Source organism: Erigeron canadensis, chromosome 7 (genome assembly GCF_010389155.1).
Source record: "Erigeron canadensis isolate Cc75 chromosome 7, C_canadensis_v1, whole genome shotgun sequence".
Lineage (NCBI taxonomy): Eukaryota > Viridiplantae > Streptophyta > Magnoliopsida > Asterales > Asteraceae > Erigeron > Erigeron canadensis.
This window is the reverse complement of record NC_057767.1, coordinates 15,223,933-15,248,445: the sequence shown is the minus strand read 5'-3', so window position 1 is coordinate 15,248,445 and position 24,513 is coordinate 15,223,933. Positions and strand designations below refer to the sequence as shown.

Genomic DNA, 24,513 nt, shown 5'->3' with positions numbered 1-24,513 from the left:
GTTTTGTTTAAAGGCTTAAGCAATCAAGGTAACTTGATGCATGTGGTCCTCTTCTTCGGAAGGGGGAGCCGGAATTGAACTTTTGCATGAAACATAGTGACCATGTTTAGGTGGCCCACCTTAACTTGTTATTTGATTAAATAGTTCGGTAATTAGTAAGTTTATTAATTTTTGTATTTTGTTTATAAGTTGTATAAAGGTGATGCAAAAATTGGTTTTGAAAATAAACTTGACTAAGAACTATCGAAATAGAGATTTCATTAATAAAATTGGAGTCTTGCAACCTTGAGATACACCGGCTCACCCATTTGACCAAACTCTAAGAGAGGTATAAGTCGGAGTGCGCTAGCCTTCTAAAAGAGCGGGTTTTTAAATCGCGTTTATCGCATACCTTTGCCCTTGCGCTTCTTTGTGCATTCAAATGGAGCTACCGAGCTCTCTTGTGTTGTTAGACTATACAAATGATTTTATTAAATATTATGTTTCGAAGATTATGCATGAGTCTTCAAAACATAAACTTTTGATTCACATCAAATGCATTACTCATTTAAAGTTAAATCAATGCCACCCACTTTGCTAAGAACACTTTCCAGTGCTTTTTGCTCTACGTGAGACGTAGGTGAATTGTATCTCTTCAAGGTGGATTACCACTCGTTGTGAGACAGTGGTGGACTATCTACATGTTCTTAATTGGGCGACTTAAAACGAGTTAAGAGGTGAGACCTTAACCCGTGGCATAAGATGGGACAAAACATGTTTACAAAACACTTAATACCCCTTTACAGTGTTATTGTAAGTCCCATAAACCTAGGAGTTGCATGAATGCAATTATCGATTCTCGATTACCTTTTGAATGCCGTCATTTCTAGCAGATCAACTGATGAAATGATTGTATGTCAAGTTGGATCCTAGCCTTAGTGAAAGTAATTTGTTAGATGAATTTAACAAGGGTAAAATTACATTTCTTAAGGATAATTATCGGAATACTGATAATTGAACTTTTTTGTCTGTTTTGTAGATGGCAACAACCAATACCACTCAAAACATACATCAATCAGCGTTCAGGCTGATGTTGGAAAGGGAAAAGCTTTCTGGACCGAATTTCAATGATTGGTATCGTCAGCTCCGGATTGTTTTGAGAGCTGAGAGGAAATACAAAGTCCTTGAAGAGCCAAGACCCGTTGCTCCTGCTGCCAATGCTTCTACTGAAGCATTAGCGGAATATGCGGCTGCATATGATAGACATAATGAGGTCGCTTGTCTGATGTTGGGAAGCATGAATGCTGACCTACAAAGGCAATTTGAGCATTCATTTCCATGTGATATGCTTACTGAACTCAAGTCTATGTTCGAGAAGCAAGCTGGCGTGGAGTTATACGATCTTATCGATGTACTCCATGACTTGCGACATGAACAAGGAACACCAGTGAGCACTCATATCCTTAAGATGAAAGGATACTTTGAGCAGTTGGAAAGGTTGAAATTTCCTTATGCAAAGCAAGTACAAATTGGTTTGATTCTCAAGTCCTTGTCTAAGGATTTTGAAGAATTCGGACGCAATTATACTATGCATAGCATGGATAAAAACGTTCCGGAACTTCTTGCAATGGCTGTTGAATTTGAAAAGAAGTTACCAAAGAAAACTGCTACTCCCAATTGTCTCATGATAAAAGGGGGTAAGGTCCAAAGAGGCAAACAACCGAAGGGAAAGGGCAAGGCTGACGGTAAAGGAAAGCAAGTTGTTGCTCCAAAACCTAAGAAGACCCCTCCGACGAAGAAGGAACATCCCGCTAAGAACCTACCTTGTTACCATTGTAATGAAGTGGGTCATTGGAAGCGGAATTGTCCCAAGTATCTTGCTGAGTTGAAGAAGAAGCAGCCCGGTACGTCCGGGACTTCAGGTATATTCTTCACCATTGAATTATATTCATTTTCTAAGCGGAATTCATGGGTTTACGACACTAGGTGTGGTACTCATATTTGTAATTCTTTACAGGGGCTTAGAAGAGGAAAGAAACTGAAGTCGGGATCTTTACAACTGTTCGTGGGAAATGGACTACCTATAGTTGTGGAAGGGATCGGCGATTATCATTTGGTTTTACCTAGTGGTTTAATAATTGTCTTGAACGATTGTCATTATGCACCTTCTATTACTAGAGGTGTTATTTCAGTTTCTTTGTTGAAAAACAACGGTTACGTTAATGTCTTTAATGATATTGGAATTTCAGTTTCTCGAAATAATGTTCATTATTTTGATGCTATTGCTTGTGATGGTATTTATGAAATTGTTATGCGTGGTTGTGATTCAAAGGATAATTCAATGTATCAAGTTAGCAAACGAGTCAAGTCCACCTTGGACTCGACTTATCTTTGGCATTGTCGGCTTGCTCATGTTGGCAAGAAACGCATTGAAAGACTTCAAAGGGACGTTGTCTTGCAATCAAATGATGAATCATTTGAAAAATGCGTGTCTTGTGTTTCTGGAAAAATGACAAGGAAACCTTTTCCAAATAAACCGGAAAGGGCTAAAGATCTACTTGGACTAATACATTCGGATGTATGTGGCCCATTTAGACATGTGTCAAGGAAAGGTGCTAGCTATTTCGTCACTTTTACGGATGATTTCAGTCGTTATGGTTATGTTTACTTGATTAAGCATAGACATGAAGTCTTTGAAACATTCAAGGAATTTAAAAGTGAAGTGGAGAATCAACTCGGTAAAACCATCAAGATCCTCCGTTCGGATCGAGGTGGTGAATACTTGAGTCAAGAGTTTAAGGATTATCTTAAAGCTTGTGTAATAGTTCAACAGCTTCCTCCTCCATATACTCCTCAACACAATGGTGTTTCGGAGAGGAGGAATCGAACCTTGTTGGAAATGATTCGATCAATGATGATTCATACGACTCTTCCTTTTTCGTTTTGGGATTATGCCCTTGAGACTGCTATTCGCATTCTCAATATGGTTCCAACTAAGAAAGTTGACAAGACACCGCATGAATTGTGGCATGGGAGTGTTCCTCAATTGTCTTACTTAAAGGTCTGGGGATGTGAGGCGCTCGTGAAACGAGATACGCCTGACAAGCTTGCACCTAGATCTGTCAAGTGCATCTTTGTAGAATACCCAAAGGAAACGATGGGTTACTACTTCTACTTTCCTACGGAAAACACTGTCAAGGTTCTTCGATATGCTGAGTTCTTTGAAAAGAAACTCATATCTCAAGAAGACAGTGGGAGGATTGTTGAACTTGATGAGCATCAAGAAGATGTGTCAACATCTAAAGATACTAGCAATCTTCAACTTGGGGGGGAAAATGTTCAAAGAGATGAATCTCAAGATGAACTTCAAGTTGAAGATGAAGCGATTCCACTTCGTAAGTCCTCAAGGACTATACGTGCTCGTGAAAGATTAAATCTTATGATTGAGTCTGAACAACACGTGGTAGGAGATTTGAATGAACCTCCTAATTTCAATGCTGCATTATCAGATCCGAAATCTAAAAAATGGCTTAAAGCTGCGAATGTGGAAATGAAATCCATGAAAGACAATCAAGTCTGGAGCTTGGTTGATCTTCCACCAAATGGTAGAACCGTTGGGTGTAAATGGATCTTTAAGAAGAAGACCGACATGGATGGAAATATACACACCTATAAAGCTCGTCTTGTGGCGAAAGGTTATACTCAACTCTTTGGAGTTGATTATGAGGAAACCTTTTCTCCGGTTGCAGACATTAGAGCTATTAGGATCATCTTAGCCATAGCGGCGTACTATGACTTTGAGATATGGCAAATGGATGTCAAAACCACTTTCTTGAATGGTTTTCTAGACGAGGAAGTCTATATGGACCAACCTGAAGGTTTCGTCGATCCAAAACATCCCAACAAAGTATGCAAGCTTCAAAGGTCCATTTATGGACTAAAGCAAGCATCAAGAAGTTGGAATAAAAGGTTTGATGAAGAGATCAAAAAGTTTGATTTTGTTCAGAATCCTGATGAGCCATGTGTATATCGCAGAGCTAGTGGGAGTAATGTTACTTTCCTTGTCTTGTATGTCGATGACATATTAATAATAGGAAATCACATTCCAATGTTGAAAGACGTTAAATCTTATCTTGGAAAGTGTTTTGCTATGAAAGACTTGGGTGAAGCAGCATTCATACTTGGAATCAAAATCTATAGAGATAGAAGTAAACGGTTGATCGGATTGAGTCAAAATGCGTATATAGATAAAATCCTGAAGAGATTCAAGATGGAAAATTCTAAGCGCGGAAACTTGCCTATGCAAGAAGGACTTAATTTATCCATCAAGAATGGTGCTTCTACACCTGAAGAGGTGGAGTGTATGAAGAGAGTTCCTTATGCTTCGGCAGTGGGTTCTATCATGTATGCGGTTAGATGCACTAGACCTGACATTGCGTTCGCGCAAAATATTGTAAGCCGATATCAGCAAAATCCCGGAGAGGATCATTGGACTGCTGTGAAAAACATTCTTAAGTACATGCGTGCTACTAAAGAATTGTTTTTGGTGTATGGAGGAAATCCGGATCAAGAGCTTAAAGTCACTGGATACTGTGATGCTGGATTTCAGACTGATAAGGATGATACCAAGTCTCAGTCAGGGTATGTCTTCATTTTAAATGGAGGAGCAGTAGATTGGAAGAGCAAGAAGCAATCTACCATTGCTATGTTTGCTATAGAGTCTGAGTATATAGCTGCTTCGGATGCAGCAACGGAAGCTGTCTGGATCAGAAAGTTTATTTATGGGCTTGATGTGATGCCATCAAATAATACACCTATGGATCTGTACTGTGATAATTCTGGAGCAATTGTCATTGCCAATGAACCTGGGGTTCAAAAGGGTGCCAGACAATACCAAAGAAGATATCACTATGTTCGAGAGCAAATCGAATCACGTGAAATCAATTTACTCAAAGTTCACACAGATAATAACTTGGCGGATCCTTTCACAAAGGCATTGTCGAAGGGAAAGCTCAACAAGCATGCAGAAGGCTTAGGTCTTAGATATTGCTAAGTTATTTCATGTAAATCTGTGATTAGTATTTGGATAATGGGATGTTAAACAATTATTATTTTCAATAAATGAATTTTTATACACGGTATAAGTGGTTTCATTTTTATAATAATTGTGTTGTATATTTGCATGTTTAAATCCATGAATATTAGTTGAATGTTCAAAATGTCTATTGTCGATTTATTATATGGGAATATGATTAAAGTAAGACAATTTTGAGAGATTGGTGAAAATATTTAAGGGAATATTTTGAAGATGGTGGATCGTACCAAACTCACATGATATTCAAAAGGTGAATATTAGACTTACCCCACAGAACGAATTATCATTTTATGGATCGGCGTCATTAAATGAAATTCGTGAAATGGTTACTTTATTTATCCTTTGACTTGAGATACAAGTGAGTTATGCATGTGTGGATTGCATTTCTTGATATAGTTCCTAACTGTCCTGAACAAGGCAGTAATAAAGGGCTATTTTCAGAAATGTTAAGAAACGACATGGCCAGACACTTGTAGTCAATACAGGATTTGTTCCTTCAATTTGCAACTGAAGTATGATACCAATTGGGCCCCTCATTAATTAATTAAGATGTTTGTATGACCGTACCCAAATGAACTCAAGAGGATTCTTGACTAATTTGGTAATCTTGATTAATTGTAGAAATGAGAAACATAATCGTTAAATTATGAAATGACATTCATCCATATTCATAATTAACAAGGGTATCTGAACAAAGGGATATTAAAGACTAAATCATTTCAACTTGGCAATTTAAGAATCTATTCTTAAATCTTTCCGGGAGCATTGGAGTGTTGCTAGACGCCAACCAATGTTATTGTGTTTATAATAACATGCTCAAGTGGGAGCTGTTGGCATATGATCATATTATTATAAGTCGCATGTCCGGGAATAATTTAAGCCTACGGGGTCACACGAAATGACACGGTAACTCGATAATAACATTTGATATATTAAAGTAGTATATTAATTAGTTTGATCACGAAATAATTAATTAAACATATTTAAAGGATTAATTATATTTAATTAATTAAAAAGGAAGATTAAAATGTGAAAATTGGAAAGTGGACCTGGACCTAAGTCCATATATGGGGGACGGCTACTTCAAGGCTTTCCAAAGCCTTGATGGTTGCTTAGTTTCCAAGTAATGTTAACCTAAAATTACCCTATAAATACAAGGATTAATTCCTAGGTTTTTCATTCATTCTTTCACAAACAAATTCTCCTCTCTCCCTCTTCTCTTGTTTCGGCCGAAACCCCTCCCCAAAAGGGTTTTCGGTTTTCGACTTTAGTTTAAGGGTTATTAAACAAAGGGTTGTTTAGGTTCGTGATCGGGGTACTAGCATACATTATCTGGGGTGTCTAGTGTGCGATCGTGGAGGGGTTTTGCTTTAAACCCTAAGCATAAATAATAATCTTATTATTATTTTCTTATTGGATCTTTGCATATAAGGTACACGTCTCAATTCTCTCTTTGTTAATTAATGTGATTGCATATATGTTTCGATTTCTTCCGTTGCGCTTATTCGTGATCTTGTATGTTTATGTTCATATATTCTAACAATACAAAGTTTTCTTGCATATTATAAGTTAAGTTATATCATCTTTTTTAAAGTAGCATACTCTTTTTATCATTATCTTTCTTACAACCATACATCATTGAAATTATATACCATGTTAAAAAGTTTCTTGGTATTCACCCATGCACAAATTGAACATAGACATATTAACGTTTTAAAAGATTTTCAAATGTTCTAATCTTATTCTTACTATAAAGGTGTTCTCACTTAATTAGAATTATATATGACAACAAAAATCGATGAATAAATTAAAGAAAAATAAATTTAAGAAGATAGTATAAAAATAATTTTTTTTGTTTAAAAAAATTTAAATTAATTTATGAAAATATTTGAGGCTAAAAAACAAAAATTTAAATTAATACATGATGTCATCTTTTTTATTTATTAGAACATGATATAAGAAAGGATCTCATATCTAAAGTTTTTCTTTGAAGTCTAGAAACAACTTTACTTTATTATATAAAGAAGATGCGAGCATGGTATCCACGTAATGCGGCGGCAGTAACGACGTCGACGGTTTAGTGGTGTTGGTGACGGGTGGTGAACATCGACCATTGGTGTCGAGTAGTGTAAGTTGATGTAAAGATAATAGTGAAAATATTTTAGAAGACAAGGACTTAAAATGTAAATTAGCAAGATAAGGGTTTAGAATTTAAATTAATTCACTATGACAAATTTGGTAATCTCTAATAACCTTTTCCATAGGGGTGTTTGTTAAGAACAACTTCGTACTTTCGTATGTAACTATTGTGTAATAATTTCTATTTTTAAGGGGTGGATAATCTTTATAATGAAGTATAGATAGATAAAGATAGAGAATCCTTTGTGTGATTATATTGTTAGGTACTAAAAGGAACATGTGTAAAGAGGCGACGGTGATGACGGTAGTGTGGTGGTGTCAACAACATCTGGGGGTGGCGACAGAGATGATGGGCGATGGTGGCGGCGACTTGCAGTTTATGTTGTCGATGTAAAAAGGGGCAATGTAGTTATTTTGGAAGGTGAGAGATTAATTTTGTAAGTTATTTTAGTGATTCAAGTTGTTTGTCCCTAGGATGGATGGAGGGATTTGTTTTATAAAGTATTATAGTCTTATAGATACATATATACTTCTATATATGAGAAAAACGAGTATGGGGTTGTCATGTACCCAACTTGGGTGAACCCCCCCCCCCCCCTCCCCCCACATACCAATATTTTAATATTTTGAATAAATGTTTGGCCCCCCATGATTTTATGGTTGAAAAAAAGTTATATGAGAGGTTTTTCACCCAACTTAGGTGCCTAACAGCCTCATATTTCCTTCCCCTTTACATATATATATATATATATATATATGGGATAAGTATCTTGTAATGTAACAAACTTTGAAAGAATGTCTATAGTAGGAAATAACTAAAGTTGTGTGTATTGTATGTAAACAACTCGAAAATAATATTTATTATATGTAAGAAAATGTATTCAACCAATTAAAATCAGACAAATGACACCTCTATATGGTTGCCACGTATGTTTTCTTACATACAATAAATATTTTTTTAAGTTGTTTACATACAATATACAACACTTTAGTTATTTCCTATTATAGACATTCGTCTAAAGTTTGTTACATTTCAGGATACTTATCCCTTAAATGTTTGTAGAGTCAGCTGTATAATCTGTACAATATGGTAAATTCGTCTACAGTAGGAAATAACTAAAGTTGTGTGTATTGTATGTAAACAACTCGAAAATAATGTTTACTGTATGTAAGAAAATGTATTCAACCAATTAAAATCAGACAAGTGGCACCTCTATATGGTTGCCACGTATGTTTTGTTACATACAATAAACATTTTTTTATGTTGTTTACATACAATACAATATGTTTGTTACATTTCAGGATATATTTATTACATTCGTTCAAAGTTTGTTACATTTGTTACATTCGTCCAAGTGGCACCTCTATATTAAAGTATTTTTTTAATGAAAAAGCTTGCATGATAGAATATGCGAACCCCGGGTGAAAACAAATTTAAACGAGTGGCAAGCCAATACATTTGTTGACGTATTGTCGTTACAGTTTCCCATATATATAATTTTTATGTATATTATATTTATAAATAGTGAAATACGTTAAAACTAGAAAAATCTTTCCCCATTCTGAATTTCAGCATGCATTTTAACATTATTTTAATATATTTTACATAGTAACATAACATATATATCTTCCATATTCTATAGATCGGATTTTTATCGAAACGCATACCCCGACCATAGAATAAAGTGTAAGTCGACCACCACTATCCCCGGCGATGTCGCCGCGGAAAGTCAGATAAGACAAAACTGCAAGCACCCACCCGCATTAATTGCCCGCTGACTTTGACCAGACTTTCCGCGGCGACATCGCCAGGGTAAGTTTTCTCGATTTTCGTGATTCAAACTTGACCGTCCCCTTGTCTCTTCTCTATCTCCCCACCCCTTTATTTTCTTTTCCTTTTACACTTCCGAACTCAACCAAAAACCTCAAATCTCCATCTCTTTCAAAACCAAAATTTACCATCTTTTCTCCAAATATTCCGGCCAACTCTCCACGGCGACTTTGCTTACCACTTTCCGGCTACTTTTCCGGCCGTTTCCCGACAAGGTATATATTTTCCGCCCATTATCCATTTTTTTCTTTTTTTTTTTGTGCTTTTGATAGCTTTAGTAAATGGTTTTATGCTTTTGATAGCTTTGGTAAATGGTTTTATTCTTTTTTTTTTTTATAAATGGCTTTTGATATATTTTCCGCCCATTATCCTTTTTTTTCTTTTTTTTGATAGCTTTGGTAAATGGTTCTGCCCATCGACTTTTCCTGTTGACTATGACAGTCGACAGACACTTTTGTCTTATTTGACTTTTCGCGGCGATGTCGCCGCGGAAAGTCGAATAAGACAAAAGTGTCTGTCGACTTTTACTGTTGACTAAGACATTCGATAGTGACTTTTGTCTTATTGACTTTCCGCGGCGACTTGTCCTGGTCGGGGTACCCTTTTTGAAGGTCGGCTTACCCTCTGCCATTTTTATATATTATCCCCCTTCTAGATTCACACGACCCAACCCAACCCCCCCCCCCCCCCCCCACACACACACACATATATACAGACTTTTCTTATTTTGAGAATCAATTTTTTTTTTTTTTTTTTTTTTTTTTTTTTGCAAAAGTTATAAGAACTCTCAAATTATATATTGGATCATCTATTTTTGTTTTTCCATTCACATGTGAAATGCCAAAAAAACTATGTTGTAAAAAAAACTTAATTAAAAAACCTTCAAAATAGTTTTTGTGAAATTGTGAATGAATATGTTCATGTTTTTGTTCAGATGTGAACAAACGAATATATATAACGTTTTGAATTTTTTTTTTAACATATATTTTTATAACGTTTCACATGTGAATGAAAAAAAAAACATGTTATCCAATACATAACTTAAGAATTCTCAAGGTTTTTACATAAAATGGGTTTTCAAAATAAGCGTCATTTTGAGAACCATGTATACACTTTGTCTGGTCTGGTCTCGTCTGACCCATTGAATATTAACCAGTTTGATGTCCGGTTCGATCCTAAAATCGTTGGTATTGTCAGTTACTATGTGGAAAAGAGTAGTGATACTCGTACCACAATTTTTGATAAATTTACCATATTGTACAGATTATACAGCTGACTCTACAAACATTTAAGGGATAAGTATCCTGAAATGTAACAAACTTTGGACGAATGTCTACAATAGGAAATAACTAAAGTTTTGTGTATTGTATGTAAACAACTTTAAAAAATGTTTATTGTATGTAAGAAAACATATGTGGCAACCATATAGAGGTGCCACTTGTCTGATTTTAATTGGTTGAATACATTTTCTTACATACAGTAAACATTATTTTCGAGTTGTTTACATACAATACACACAACTTTAGTTATTTCCTACTATAGACATTATTTCAAAGTTTGTTAAATTACAAGAAATTTATCTCAACATTTAATATACGTAAATTTATCAAAAATTTAATATACGTAAATTTAATATAAGTAATGGTACAAGTTTCACCCTCCTATGCGGAAAATGTTAGGCACACCCATATTTGGGCTTTGACACAACTCCATCATGACTGAGCCCAGCACTGATCGACCATCAAATCAGAAAGCTTTAGTAAAAAACATTCGCACTCGGCACATAGATAGTTCCCCTCATTCACACACGCACATACACACACACGCAGAGAGAGAGAGAGTGAGAGAGCGAGGATGGAAGACATAGAGGATTTGTTGGTCGGAAGTCAGCCATCTCCACCTGGTTTCCGGCTACCAATTACCACCGCTGCCGGAGGAGCAGTAGCTGTTGGAATCAAACCAACTTCAAATAAAAAAACCAAACCACCACCATCTTCTCACGTCCCTGGCACCCAGGTTTCTTTCATTCTTAAGTTTTCTTTCTATAAAATATTATTTACTATTTTATTCAATTTCCTCACTCATTATTTCTTAACAGACCATTTTTCTCAAGACATTTGGGTGTTCACATAATCAGGTATTCTTTCCATTTTACATAATATAATTATATTAGGGTTTAAGCTATAGAATAGCAACTTATGGCCCCGATAACTATCGTTGACTACATCCGAAGTTTTTTTTTTTTTTTTTCTGAAAATTTAATGACTACATTGGGATCTTTTGGATTGTAACAGAACGAAAAATACTTGGCTATTCTGTAGCTTTAATTGTGTATTATATTTTTAGACCAAGTGAATAGAACCCACAACAATTCTTAGCTTAGCGATTGCTATGTGAAGATTATTTTTCTCCTTTTTGAGCTATAGCTGCTAACCTTTTGTTGATTATGTACAAAACATCGATAGAACAACATAACGTATCTAGCTTATACAGGCTTGGCTTGAGATATCAATTAGGTTCTTTTGGCATTGCATTTAGTGTATGTTCGGTAACTCAAGTCTGCATAATGAAGGCTAGATCTAATATATTGCGCTGGTTGTTTCTGTTTTTAGAGTGACAGTGAGTATATGGCCGGACAGCTTTCAGCTTTTGGTTATGCTATCAGTGATAGTGCAGAAGGAGCCGATCTTTGGCTCATAAATACGTGAGTTTTTGTTCTACTTTATTTATTCTAGTTATTATACTTAATTTAACTTCTGCTGATGAGATGATTTTATGGAACATTTTTTTTCATTGGGTGATAGATTAAAATAAGGAGGCACATATATCTTTAGTTATAAAAAAAAGTACCCCAACAGGTTTTTGCATACATGAATGAAAGCTGATTGATTAAATTGATGATGTTAGGTATTCAGAACACAAACACACAAAGCAGTAAAACTGAAATCAAAGAACACAAGGATTTTACGTGGTATCTCACACTATGCGTGTGAACTAATCCAGAATTAGGGTTAATCCCTTTGCTAAACTTGCTGGACAAGTCTTAACAAACTGGGCCCATAAGGGTTAGGGCTGGCCAGACTCTTTCCCTCCTTTTCTCTAATTCTTTGCTGTCCATAATTGTGTGGGCCACTATGGGCTGAAGACAACATATCGCCAACAATCTCCCACTTGGTGTCTTCTGACCAAAACTGCAACCCTCTCTGTTCTTCTGTAAATGAAAATCCCCTAAACTTCTACACTCCCTAGTTACCCCGTCTCCTCAACATTACTCCTGGAGACGAGCTGAAGTTATAACTTCAGCTTATCCAGCACCATAGGCTTGGTGAACATATCTGCTGGATTCTTGGCACCTGAGATGTTCTTCAAGCTAATTGTTCCATCACTTATCAGTCCTCTAACAAAGTGATATCTCATCCCAATGTGCTTCGTCTTGCCATGATAGACTGGGTTTTTAGCAAGTTTCACAGCACTCTCATTGTCACAATACAGTGAGTAATCAGCTTGCTTTTTACCCAATTCTTCAAGAAAAGTCTTTACCATACTAACTCCTTAGCTTCAGCAACAGCCATATACTCGGCTTCTGTTGTTGATAGAGCTACACTTTTCTGAAGTCTGGACATCCAGTAGTGCTTTTAAATGTCCCTTTATAGCCACCCAGATCAGCATCCGTATAACCTCTAAGAATAGCATCTTTCCCTTTGAAACATAAACCCATCTTTTGTGTACCTTTCAGGTATCTGAGTATCCACTTGACAGCTTCCCAATGATCTCTACCCGGATCTGACATAAATCGACTAACAACTCCAACGGCATGAGCAATATCTGGTCGAGTACAAACCATGGCATACATGAGACTCCCGACCGCTGATGCGTATGGAACTTTAGTCATCTTTGATCTTTCTTTTCAGATATAGGAGACTGATCTTTGGTAAGCTTTAAATGACTTCCCAATGGAGTCTTTCTAGGCTTAGTCTTTTCATTATTTATCTTGAATCTCTCCAACACTTTCCTTATGTATTTCTCCTGGGACACTGTCAAAGAACCATCCTTATTTCTGACGATGCTCATCCCTAATACCTGTCTGACTGGACCCAAGTCTTTCATCTCAAATTCCTGGGACATTTGTTTCTTCAACTTGCTGATTTCTTTCATATCAGATCCTGCAATTAACATATCATCAACATATAGCAATAAGATGATATAAGAGTTGCTGAATTTTTTCATATAGCAACAATGATCCATCTGGCATCTATTAAACCCCGACCTCTCCATAAAGTTATCAAACTTTAAATACCATTGTCTAGGCGCCTGTTTAAGACCATACAAGCTCTTCTTTAATTTGCAAACCCGATCATCTTCACCTACAACCTGGAAACCTTCTGGTTGTACCATATAAATATCTTCCTCTAGATCACCATGAAGAAACGCGGTTTTTACATCAAGTTGCACAAGATGTAAACTTTCTGCAGCAACCAAACTGATAACCAATCTGATGGTGGTCATTTTCATCACGGGAGAGAAGATCTCGTCATAATCTATCCCCTTTTTTGTTGAAAGCCCTTGACCACTAAACGGGCTTTGTACCGTTTAGATCCATCACTTTCTTCCTTGACCCTGAAGACCCATTTATTTTGCAATGCTCTCTTATCTTTTGGAAGCTTTACATGAACCCAAGTCGGGTTCTTTTCTAGAGAGCTCATCTCATCCTTCATTGCATGCTCCCACTGGAGCAAATCTTTCATCTTAACTGCCTCTGAATAACAATCTGGTTCTCCGTTTTCTGTCATCAAAAGGTAGCTAACTGAATCAACTGAATTTACTGAAGGAGTGTACCAATCTGGCTGTTTTGTAGATCTGGTGGATCTCCTGACCCAACGCGTATTCTTGTCAAGTTGTTGTGGGGTATGCTGTTGTTGTGCGGTATGCTGTTGTTGTGCGGTATGCTGCTCATCTTCAGATTCTGAACTAGATTCTGAACTCTCACTGTCATAAACTCCCACTGACTCGTGACCTCCACCTTCTTCAAACTCAGGACCCATGTCGACACTATAATCATCAGGTTCAGGAAACCAACTTGGTGATCAACCTCGAATTCAACCACCTTTTGTTGAACCTTAGAGTTTGAATCTGATCTATCTTTGTACAACTCAGCCTCGTTAAATGTAGCATGTTTACTTCCGACTATTTTTCTGCTTTCAAAATCCCAAAGCTTGTAGCCCATTTTGTCTGATCCATAGCCAATGAAGGTCTACTTCTTGGCTTTAGCATCTATCTTGTCACCATCTTGAGTGAGATCATATGCACTGCACCCGAAGACTTTAAGGTGCTTATAATCCACTGCTTTTCCCTTCCATTCTTCTTGCGGTACCTTGTAACCCAACGGAGCTGAGAGACCTCGGTTAATAAGATAGGCAGCGGTTTTGATTGCATCTTCCCGGAACATCTTTGAAAGGCCTGCATTTATTCTCATACTTCTGGCTCTCTCATTTAAGGTCCTGTTCATCCTTTCCGCGACTCCATTTTGCTGAGGAGTGCCTGGAAGAGTCTTTATCATCCGAATACCGCGTTCTGCACAGTAGCTAGTGAACTCTGAGCTGATGTATTCCCCTCCATTATCCGACTTTAAACACTTCACCTTCATATCAGTTTCAAGTTCAACAGCAACTTTCCATTTCTTAAAAACTTCAAATACTTCAAGTTTGCTTTTAAGAAAATAGACCCATACTTTGCGTGTAGCGTCGTCTATGAAAGTCACATAATATCTCGAACCCTCTAAGGATTCAACACGTGTTGGACCGAACACATCTGAATGAATAAGCTCTAGCTTCTCCTCTTTTGGTGCTTTCCCTGTCTTCACAAAAGATACCCGTTTTTTCTTACCATAAACACAATGTTCACAGAATTCAGTTTCAATCTTTTTAAGGTTAGGAAGTTTTCCTCTTGCAACAAGCATCTTCATTCCTTTTTAAGGTTGGGAATCACCCTGACATCTTTTAGTGTCCAAATTGTTCCCAAGTTGGTTTTCAAATCAATGTCACCCACCCCTGTAATATCCAAAGTTTGGTTATTAGCAAGACTTACAGTACCGAAGTTGCCTTTTCTGAGATTCTTCATCTTTCTCGAGTCTGGGATAGCATGAAACGATGCTCCCGAGTCCATAATCCAGGACTCTACTGTGTCTTCAACACAACATACTAAGGCGTCATCTGAATCTGAGGCTGTGGCAGCATTCACCTCTTTCTTGTCTTTGGGTGATTTAGTACACTGATTTTTGAAGTGCCCATACTCATTACAGTTCCAACATTGTATGTCTTTCCTTGGCTTTGAACTTCCTCTTCTGCCTTTAGACTTAGATCTTCCCCTGTTATTGTATTTTCTTTCTTTCTTTCTACTTCTTTCTTCAGTGTTCAACAAAGAATTGGAACTGGATGATTCACCTGTACTCTTTCTCCTCATGTCTTCACCTAGGATAGAGTCACGAATTCCATCAAACTTGAGTGCAGTGCTTCCCGCTGAACCACTAATAGCTGTGACCCATCCCGACCAACTGTCTGGTAACGAAGATAAAAGAAGCAAAGCTTGTACCTCGTCATCAAATTCAATATCAACTGAAACGGGATATAACAGCATTGAAATCATTGATATGAGTAGTAGCAGACACACCTTCCCCCATGCGAGTATTAACTAACTTTCTGATTAAGAAAACCTTGTTAGACGCGGAAGGTTTCTCATACATGTTTGACAATGCTTTCATAAGCCCACTAGCAGTAGTTTCTTTCACGATATTAAAAGCCACACTTTTAGTCCGTGTGCATCTGATGACAGCTAGGGCTTTCCTGTCTAGGTCAGTCCAATCTTCATCTTTTATATTCTCGGGTTTCTTGTCTGCCAAACATGGAAGAAGATCTTTCTGACATAGCAAGTCCTCAACTTGCATCTTCCACCATCCAAAATCCTGCCCATCAAACTTCTCGATCCTAATCTTTCCCTCCTCGGACATCATCTCTATGGATTACTAGAAAGAAGTGCAGAAACCAGAAAATTGCAGCAGCAATATTCAAAACAGAATCTGAAAAGCAATTCAGATTAATTCTGCAAGAAGGCAGCGACGGCTGTGATGAGAAGTTGGTGGCTTCTGTGGTGGTAAGGTTTGTGGCGGCTGTGTTGGTGTGTTCTTTGTGATCCAGAACCTGGCTCTGATACCAGTTGTTAGGTATTCAGAACACAAACACACAAAGCAGTAAAACAGAAATCAAAGAACACAAGGATTTTACGTGGTATCTCACACTATGCGTGTGAACTAATCCACGGGGCAACTAGGGTTTTGTATTATTGAGTGATAAAATTTACAAAGTACAGCAGATTAATTTATAGACCAGAATTAGGGTTAATCCCTTTGCTAAACTTGCTGGACAAGTCTCTAACAAACTGGGCCCATAAGGGTTAGGGCTGGCTAGACTCTTTCCCTCCTTTTCTCTAATTCTTTGCTGTCCATAATTGTGTGGGCCACTATGGGCTGAAGACAACATATCGCCAACAGATGAGCACTAACTTTGGATTTGAAAGTTGAAACAAACATATTATAATATGTATTTCGTTAATGGACTAATGGTCTTGGTTGGAAGTGAGCTAGTCCTAAATCCACAGTCCACAACAAGGCCATACAATTGTTTCAGTTTTCAGTTTCATAGTGTAATTGTGTATATGTGGTTTCAATACAGATTTAGTTCGATTAAGCACATTCCTACGGCCTTATCTGATTGCCCGTGTTTACTTAATAGCCAAGTTCACCATTTTCACTTCAATGTTATGTTTGCTAAAGGACATTGAAAAGTCTAATGATGAAAAAAGATGTTTGTAAACATTGAACCAGGATATAAAAGCATGTTCACTGGTTGCATTATGATTTATGTTACTCTGAGGTGATATTCTTTTGCTTAATTTGTTTTTTGGTATGGTCATATTTCATGGAGAGGTGGTAGCTTGTGACGTTTCCTTAGCTACTTATTAAGCTTCCTTAGTATTCCCTCTTGCGCAATTGTTGCACTGCAATGCTTGAAGAACCCACATGGTGTTTGTATCTATCGAATTCAAACATGGCCAGTGTTGTAAATAACGGGCTTAACGGCTGTTATAACGGCGTTAAAGCGGGTAACGGACTAACGGCAATCTGTCGTTACGTTAAGTGCATTGTAGGGTAAATATAACGGCCCAGCCAATAAAGGTCAAATAACGGCATTTAACGGGATTTAACGGTCATAACGGTCAAAAAAGTCAAATAACGGGCTGACTTTTAACAAAAAGTTTGACCCTTTTCTTTTTCAGAAAAAAAGGAAAATGGAACTGTTTTGGTAGAAGATAAGAGGGGAGAAAAAATAGAGAGGAATCAAATACAAGAATGACAAACCAGAGATAGAAGATAATAAATTGAATCTTAATTTACATGATAGATATGTTCAAAAAAGAAACAAAAGCTAATAATCATAAGCACCAGGAGACAAGGAGAGTATGGCGGCTGTATGAATTTGTAGGGCAAAATGAGAGTATAAACAGACTGTGAAGTTTTATTCTTAACCTTCATGTTTTGTCTTTAGCAATTATAGTCCCTATCCTTTTATATTTCATAAATGCCCTTTAACTTTCAAAGCTTATTAAGACATAATGTTGAACAATTGATTTCAATATTCAACAACTTACATATATATAATATATATGAAAAGTTAAAATATACTAAATTCAATACCTACATAATAATTAAAGTTAAAAGTTTTAGTTTTTTTTATGACTATTGACGTCTTTTATTATGATATTGGTAATATATGTATATTTTTAGAAATATATTCCTTATAATTTATAGTTTCCGTTATAACGCCGTTATATCTCCGCGAAATGAGATTTAACCTTAAAGGTGGTCGGCCGCCGAGTAATCGCCGAGCGTTATTTACAACCTTGAACAGGCAGTTTCATTGAATTCTTTCCATCATTAAATTGAAATAATACTTTTGGGGAAATAGCACATAATACTTATATATGAATGAGAATAGGAAACCAAAAACAAAGATGCAACTATCTTATATGCTAGTCTCTTGATAACAAATATTCATATGTTGACAGTTTTTCTAATGTATAGTTTAGTATCACTTGAAAAAGATATGTAAACATATTATGGGTGTGAATTTGGCATCTTGCCCTTATTACAGTTGTACAGTGAAGTCCCCAAGCCAGTCAGCCATGGACACATTGATTGCAAAATGTAAAACTGCAAAAAAGCCACTTGTGGTGGCAGGATGTGTGCCTCAAGGAAGTCGAGACCTGAAAGAGCTAGAAGGTGTCAGTGTAGTTGGAGTTCAGCAAATTGATCGGGTTGTAGAGGTGGTTGAGGAGACCCTTAAAGGTCACGAGGTCCGCCTATTGACCCGCAAAACTCTTCCAGCACTCGATCTTCCCAAGGTATTTTTTTGTTTTCTAATTTTTCATTTCCCACTTTTGCTCAATTTAACATTCAGATTTATCAGACTGAGATTTGTTTTAGCGATCAATAGAACTGGGAGGGATGATTTCATTAATGGTCACAATGGGTGTGGTAGATCGACCTGTTCATACTTTTTCTCCTATTGTGTTCTTGAGTTTTATAAGTAATTAATTATCATATGATTATAAAAACTCTATTAACTTTATTCTATCATTTTCTAGAAAAAAACTATGTCTAATTTTTTATGTTTATTGATTTACGCTTTGGTAGCTTTTGACCTGCTTGGCCTATTTCAGATGATTGTTCTGTTTGTGTATTACTATTTTATTTATCTAGTGTGAGCCATTTGCTCTCTTAGTGGCGAAGCATAACTCAAACTGGCTTATATACAAATTACACATAAGTGGTCAATGTTCCACCTCTGCTGATCGTATAGCATCTAAAATTGTTAGTTAATTGTAATTTCAACAGGTAAGGAAGAACAAATTTGTGGAAATCCTTCCGATAAATGTTGGTTGTCTGGGGGCTTGCACTTATTGCAAGACTAAGCATGCTCGAGGTCATCTAGGAAGCTATACAGTTGACAGCCTTGTAAGTACTTATTTGTTTAATACTTCTATACCTCAACTACGTAGGGGTTGTTTGAACGTGCATATCAAAAGTGATTATAGAATGTCATCTAATTTGAGTTAGATAATCAATTGTATAAGGTGAGCTGAAAGTTCCGATTAATTACTGAACTAATAGATAATTGACCAAAACAGACATTTTGTGAACAAGAATATGAGATGTGTTATGAATTGGGGAGTTAAATAGGTACCGAGTCTGAAGTTAGGTTAAAAGAAGGGGTAATTGTATAATTTTATTTTACTCATCAGTTTTCTTGCAGCTGGTATCTGGTATGATAATAGTTTCCTGTAGTTGATTAAATGACCCATTAATAATACATGATCAGAAACAGGATCTGTTTATCCAACTATGAAAGGAATGTGTTAATTATAACTACAAAGTATACACCCCGAAACTTGAATATGGTTTGAAGAATTTCAAAACTGCAGGTCGGGCGTGTCAAAAGTGTGGTGGATGATGGGGTCAAAGAGATTTGGTTGAGCAGTGAAGACACCGGGGCTTATGGTACTGATTTGTATTGTGTATATATATGTTTTTGAAGTCTCCCAAAAGTTGTGGTATTTGGTTACTTTAAAGTTTGAAGCCATTAATATGGAACACTGGATTTCCTTTCATACATGATTTATTACCCTTTAATGAATGTGGCAATTTGGACCCATCTAATTACGGTTGGGTCGATTTGGCTTTTGTTTGATATACGTAAAAGCGAAGGATAACTGGTCTAATCGGTTAAAAGTTGTTCAAAGTGTTTTTTAAAAGACTATAACCTTTTAAATCATTCCTTTCGAACGTTCAGATTGTTATTGTAATATGATGCTGTTTTTGTAATCATAACTAACAAATCAGTTAGTTAGTGGAAAAGTATTAAAAATGGAGAATTGTTAGATGGTTGAGTGGTCAACCCAACCTGGCCCATTGTGAACTTAACTAAAAATGACCTGTCACTGATCACTTCTAAGTCCTAACCAGTTTATCCTACCATCTTTATGACTCTACCCTTGATCTACAACCGAGGCTGGAAAGAATGACGGGCATCAAGGCTGCATTCTTCAATTCATAGTCTCATTCACTGGTACTTAAATCTACAGTAGAAATCAGTGTTAACATTAAAGTAACATGACACACAAATAATGAAAAGAGTATTGTAGAGTCAGATTCGTGTTTGCTGTACCTTATGTATGTCTCATCCCCTCGTCACACGTGCTTTGCCAACTTCATCACTTTCTTTCTTTTTCTTTTTCATTGTGATGATTTGACGGGCTTAAAGTTAATCAAATTTTTTAGTTAGTATGCTTTTCATAATCAATGGCTATTTAACCGATATTATTTGATGCCAATGTTTATGCCCTTCATGTTAATACTATTCTATCATTAGTTGTTAACGAATGTTAGTGATTGACTGACTTCAATGTTATTATTAAATTGTCTATAGATGCTTTTTTAAGTGAATTTCATTGATGACATACACAAATTTTACTTGTCACAATACTTCACTTAGTTCTACTCGTTATAATATGTGATTATTCTGCCCTCTTAGTTATCTTTGTATTTACCTTGGAAGTCATGCTTCACTTTAGCTGGTGATAGAAACTAACTGATTGAAAAAGGGCACTAGTAAACATAGTAGCTAACCCTGAAGACTAAAATATCAATAAAACGTGCATCTTTTTAATGCATACCCTTTGTGCTTTTTTTTTTTCAAGGAACTGGTAAAATATGGCTACGTAGCTGCTCTTTTTACTTGCTTTTCCATACTTTTTCTTTTTTTTTTAAAAGAAAGATTGCTATCGAAAAAGCTGTAGTTTTGTGACCATCTATAATGAAATATTTGGACTAAAGTTTGAAACCTTATTGGTTTGACCCATACCGTAGGATGAGTGGGAGAAAGTTGTGCTCAATAATAATCGATTTTTTGTATATAACGTGTAAAGACCAATGTTATTTCTTCAGTTATTTTCATATATATATTTTAAAACCAATGTGCTTGGTTTAACCCACCTGTTTATCCATAGTGCATTGTTAACATTACTTGTGGATGTAGTAAATGTAGCTTTTTTCTTGGTTATGTGGATTTTCAGGTCGTGATATCGGAGTAAATCTTCCAATATTACTGAATGCAATTGTCGCAGCACTCCCATCAAATGGAAGCACAATGCTTCGCATTGGGATGACTAATCCTCCTTATATTCTTGAGCACTTGAAGGAGATAGCTGTTATATTGCAGCACCCTTGTGTGTATTCATTTCTCCATGTACCTGTTCAATCGGGGAGTGATGCTGTCTTATCTGTAAGTAATGATCAGGATATCTGTAGACATTGAATAATAAAGATTAGAGGTGTGAGTTTTGGTTTATTATGATTACTTGTTGGCTAAAAAAAAATATCAGTAAAATGGGCTGAGCCGGTCGAAAGTTGCCCAAAATGTATTTTTAATGCACAAAACTTTCAAATCATTTTATTCAAGATTATTATTGAAATCGAATAATTTTACCAACATATTTGACACATCAACTATTTATCAATAGTTAAAAAATAAGGGATCCAACATAGACTAAAAAATTACTGAATTTGAACGGAAATTTACCTGGGACCGGCAAAATGTGCCACCTCTAGTAAATACAATATGAGTGTTGACTTCAAATGGGTTACATCACAAGCTGCAAGTACATGATCACTTTATGACTCACTTCTGGATGACAGGCAATGAATCGAGAATATACAGTAAGCGAATTTAGAAAGGTAGTAGATACATTGACTGAACTGGTTCCTGGGATGCAGATAGCAACTGATATCATTTGTGGATTTCCTGGTAAGCATATATATTCTGTATGTTCTGTTTTGTTTTATTCTTGTATTGTACAAACTTACTAGTCATATATGCGAAGTTTTGCTAGTTGAGAAAAGTATGGGTCACTTTATTCCATGGTGAATGAGAGAAACCTGAATCCTGTTAAACATGGTACCAACTTTGAGTTGGTTTGTACAAATGGTAATCTTTCCTTAGAATTTAGTAAACGTTAATACTATTTTAGGTGATTATAATAGCAATGTTATTGTCCTCATTTATTTTTTCTGTTTTTATAAATGCATGTTTAGTTTAGGTCTTGTTTTCAGTAACAGTTATAAATATTAAATAGTTTCTTCTTAGCAAATTAAGTGAACTGGAATAGTAAAATGTTGTTGCTCAACATAAAGTGAATTGGAATAATAAAATTTTGCTGTTCAAAATAGAGTGAATTACATATTTCTGGTTGCGGGTATACAGGTGAAACGGATGAACATTTTGCTGAGACGGTTAATCTAATCAAGGATTACAAGTTTTCTCAAGTTCATATTTCTCAGTTCTATCCACGACCAGGTTATTTCCTTTTCTTATGCACCCAAAAAGTTTAATATACAATTTACAGTGGGCCTTTCGATAAATTTAATCTATTTCTCATATAAGTATCACTGGGGCAATTTGTAATTTTGGAAAGTCTGGAAGCTATTTTATTGTAAATAAAACTTTGAGGGGAAGATCATACTTTCGTTAAGGCTTACTGGTTAAGGGACATCATGCTTTATTTGCATATGAGGAAGTTCATGATAATTTGACAAAAAATCGCAAATCGAATCTCCTTAGATTTTGCAGTGTCACGAACCTGCTTTATTGTATACACCACTCATATAAACCTATCTCATTGGAGGATTTAATTTTCTTGTATTATCTATTATTTTCTTCAGTATTGGTCAAAGTATTTCATTGGCTGGTTCGCATTTGAGCATTTATTGATGATTCGTTGTCACGTAGATTTCTAAATTAGTATGGTTATGCTGTTTGTGAGTGAAGGAACTCCGGCTGCCAGGATGAAGAAGGTGGCAAGTAATGTAGTGAAGAAACGGAGTCGTGAGTTGACTTCAGTTTTTGAATCATTTATGCCTTATAATGGTATGGAAGGGAATATTGAGAGGATCTGGATTACTGATATTGCAACTGATGAAATTCACCTGGTAACTCTTTATTTAATTCTACTTTCCCATACAACTAGTGGAGTTATTTTGACGTATTCGCATATGAATTGGTTGATTTAGATTATGTTATTTATCTTGAAGGGGTGAAATAAAAATAGTTTAGCTTAAAACAAAAGGGATTGAAGGGGTCATACAGATTGAAATTTGATGTATCAGGAAAAATAGGTCTTTATCCAGATAAATATAAGTTCATGATCATATTTCACGGACTAATTTTACTTCTAACAAAATTTTTAGATATTGGCTAGAAGTGTTTCATCGTAACCCATTTTAACCGACTGTTTGTTTCTAATATGAGCCGCACTTATTTTGACCCTTTACCCATCCGTGCCCATTTTGCCTTCATTGTGTTTTTTGATAATTATCTACTACAAAAAAGCCTTTATTGATCTCTGTGCTCCATACTTCCGTTTATTGATCTTAAATTGGTGTTATATAATCTTCTAGGTTGGACATACAAAGGGCTATGTGCAGGTTCTGGTTGTTGGCCCAGAAAGTTTGCTTGGGTCTTCAGCAATCGTAAAGATTACTTCAGTTGGACGGTGGTCTGTTTTTGGGGATGTCATTGAGATTCTTGATCAAAGTAATGATATCAAAAGTCAAACAGACAAAAAGGACACAAGTATTCAAGAAAGATGCTCACCTTGCTCCAGTCAAGAAGATACATGTGCATGTTTATCAAAAAAACCAGAACCCTGTGCTTGTGAATCTCAGGCATGTGAATCCAACGGATGCAATATTACTCTGAATGATTCATATCCAGAATCCCCAAATAACCAAAATGCCGGAGGTAATCCAAGTTTATCATTGAGGAGGAAACCTTCACCGGCTGTGATGGAAATGGAACACAACGACATTCAGAAACTTGCCAGCAATGTGCATCATCGGGAATGGGGTCTTCTTGACAGAGCTCTTCTAGGTGGAATTTTTATGAGCTTGTTGACGATATTAGCTCTACTTTTTTATGTGCGCTCTTGAAATTCTTGGACATTCAATTTTGACTATCTTTGAAATCATGATTTAGATTTTACTTTTGTATGTGCGCTCTTCAATACATTGTGTGTTATGAGATTGGTAGCTTGTAAGTTTACATATTGGTAATAGGAAATACAACCAAAAAGAGTTATTTCATTCATGGACTTGAATTTATTTCACTATCCATAGTCCATAAGAACTATATAAATTATATGCATAAATGAGTGCGTGATTGCATTCTATGATTAACTTATAGGACTTGAAAAGAACGATTAAAAGCTGTAACTCTGTAAGTACTAAAATTATCATAAAACTCATATCAAATGAAAATCCATGCACAATTTAAAAAATACGGATCCCAAAATTTGACTGTTATTT

The 24,513-nt window shown here is 36.0% G+C and overlaps 2 protein-coding genes across 2 annotated transcripts; both read left to right on the top strand.

Annotated features, from left to right (window-relative positions):
- Window positions 1-1,069: 1,069 nt before the first annotated feature.
- On the top strand, window positions 1,070-2,004 carry LOC122609007. The gene is made up of 3 exons (XM_043782068.1): window positions 1,070-1,252; window positions 1,358-1,814; window positions 1,997-2,004. The coding sequence occupies exons 1-3, from the start codon at window positions 1,070-1,072 to the stop codon at window positions 2,002-2,004; spliced, it is 648 nt and encodes a 215-aa protein (XP_043638003.1).
- An 8,804-nt stretch (window positions 2,005-10,808) lies between these two features.
- On the top strand, window positions 10,809-24,291 carry LOC122608470 (threonylcarbamoyladenosine tRNA methylthiotransferase). The gene is made up of 11 exons (XM_043781575.1): window positions 10,809-11,060; window positions 11,143-11,181; window positions 11,657-11,748; window positions 18,248-18,497; window positions 18,991-19,110; window positions 19,578-19,653; window positions 21,228-21,436; window positions 21,850-21,958; window positions 22,415-22,507; window positions 22,979-23,139; window positions 23,608-24,291. Exons 1-11 carry the CDS (start codon window positions 10,899-10,901, stop codon window positions 24,136-24,138), a joined length of 1,842 nt encoding a protein of 613 aa, XP_043637510.1. The 5' UTR covers window positions 10,809-10,898; the 3' UTR covers window positions 24,139-24,291.
- The last annotated feature ends 222 nt before the right edge of the window (window positions 24,292-24,513 follow it).